The 1886-nt window shown below is 69.9% G+C and overlaps 1 protein-coding gene across 1 annotated transcript in view; it reads right to left on the bottom strand.

Annotated features, from left to right (window-relative positions):
- DOT1L (DOT1 like histone lysine methyltransferase) overlaps window positions 1-1886 on the bottom strand; it is a gene marked incomplete at its 5' end in the record, with an annotated part of 54525 nt that overhangs the window by 29662 nt on the left and 22977 nt on the right. Inside the window, 2 exon segments of the mRNA XM_014585537.2 lie at window positions 1092-1183; window positions 1525-1638. Coding sequence (XP_014441023.2) covers window positions 1092-1183; window positions 1525-1638 — 206 coding nt within the window.

Genomic DNA, 1886 nt, shown 5'->3' with positions numbered 1-1886 from the left:
CGCGGGGGCGGCGGGGGCGGGCCCCCACCCGCGCCGCAGCGAGTGGTCAGACCAGCTGCGACCTGGAACGGCTGCGTGAGGCAGCACGGGGACTCTGGGTCTTGGGGGGTCTTGGGGGTCTCTGGGTTCTGCTATGCTGGGCAGCCTGGTCACTCGGGAGGCCGTGGGGAGGACAGCACAGCCAGCTCAGGTCACGGGGTGGCCAGACTGCCAGAGCACGTGGCAGTAACTCAGCACCCCCACCACCGAGTCTCCTGGGATACCCTCCAGGGCCACTGGCCCACTCCTCCCCTGCCATGCTGCCAGGTCCCAGAGCCAAGGTCGTGCAGACGGCCGCCTCCCTCCCCACCCTCTCGCCCCACAGCACCCAAGAAGGTGCCAGGGCCTGTGGGAAGCACGACACAAGCCAGCAGCAGCCAGGACCAGGGCAGGGCCCCTGAGTGCCCCTGAGCTGAGGCCTGCCCACGTGCTCGGACAAGGCTTTCTGAAGGCTCCACCTCAGGGCTGCCCGCTGGGGCATCTGGCCACTCTGGCCCAAGGCCAGTTCCCCCCATGCGGTCTGGACACCTCGCCGTGGGACTCTGGGCCCCTAGAGGTGCACATAGCCTCCAGGTCACCTCACCCCGACACGGCAAAGGTGAAGGTGTGGGGCCGCCGCCTGCCAGTCCCAGGTCAGGGGTCAGGGTGTGGAGGGGTGCACGCAGAGGGCCCTGCGGGGTGTAGCCTGAGGGGGAGGGATCCTGCAGGAACGCTAAACCCGGGTCTACCGGAGAAGGTCCGGGCACTCCAGACTGACGGCCCCATCGGAGCCCTGGTGACAGCAAGAGGTGCAGACAGGCAGGCTGGGAGCTGCCGCAGGGGGCCAGGGGCACGCAGGGCCCGCATCACCACCAGGGTGCTCGGACACGCCACCCGGATCTTCACCCAGGGCCCGGGGACATCCCCCCGGCCCCCCACAGTGGCAGGGCCCCCCCCTGTGCAGGCAGGCGTGGGGCAGGCGTGGGGCAGGCGTGGGGCAGGCAGCAGGGCAGGCAGCGGGGCTCACGTTGGGCCTCGCAGAGTGAGGGCTCCGTGGGCGTGTGGGCGCTTACCTTCTCCTGGTCCAGCAGCTGCTGCAGGTTGGCTCTGTACTGGGGGGTCTTGGTGTAGGCCAGGAACTGCAGGTACTGGATCTTAAAGGACTCTGTGGGTGGGGCGTGGGCGGGCTGTGGGCGGGGTGTGCAAGCAGCACGCAAGGGTGCCAGGGAGACTCTGACGGAACACACCTTAGCCAGAGCAGACCCTGCCACCTCTGCCCAGGACCGCTCACCGCCCCACCTCGGCAGCGTTGGGGCTCACAGGGGGGCACAGCCACCACCCAGTGTGGGGACAGCCTGGGATCCCGCCGCCCCCAGCAGGAGGTCCCCCATCACCCTTCTAAGTGGGGTCACATGGGTATCATGGGGTGCCACTGCACAGGCCAGGGCCCCCGCCCGCCACCAGGCCAGAGGGATGACCAGCGCTCCGGATCTAGGTGGGGCTCACCTAGCAGCTTCTGCAGTGCAGGTGGGGTGGGCGCCGCCAGCAGTGGGGTGGGGCACGGCCGTGGTGCGCTCGGAGGTAGCTGGTAGAACGGGCTGTGCGGGGACCTGTAGGCGTCTGCAGAGGGACCAGCACCAGGACCGTGAGCACCACCCCAGAGTGCCGACTGCCGGCTGCCTGGAGGAGGCACCAACACACCACCACTGGCAGCACGGGCGGCTGACAAGAGTCCGCCGCACAAGGCTCCACCCACTGCCTGGCCCCCGGGGGCCTGCCCTGCCCCATGGGGAGGCCGGGGCTGGGTCTGGCAGGCGGTGCGGGAGGGCTGTGCCACCGCACACACCCTGGACTGGCCCTGGACACAG

The sequence above is a fragment of the Tupaia chinensis genome, unplaced genomic scaffold (genome assembly GCF_000334495.1).
Source record: "Tupaia chinensis unplaced genomic scaffold, TupChi_1.0 Scaffold149964_2, whole genome shotgun sequence".
In the NCBI taxonomy this organism is placed as follows: domain Eukaryota; kingdom Metazoa; phylum Chordata; class Mammalia; order Scandentia; family Tupaiidae; genus Tupaia; species Tupaia belangeri.
The sequence above is the reverse complement of the archived record's forward strand: the minus strand, read 5'-3'. Positions and strand labels throughout refer to the sequence as shown.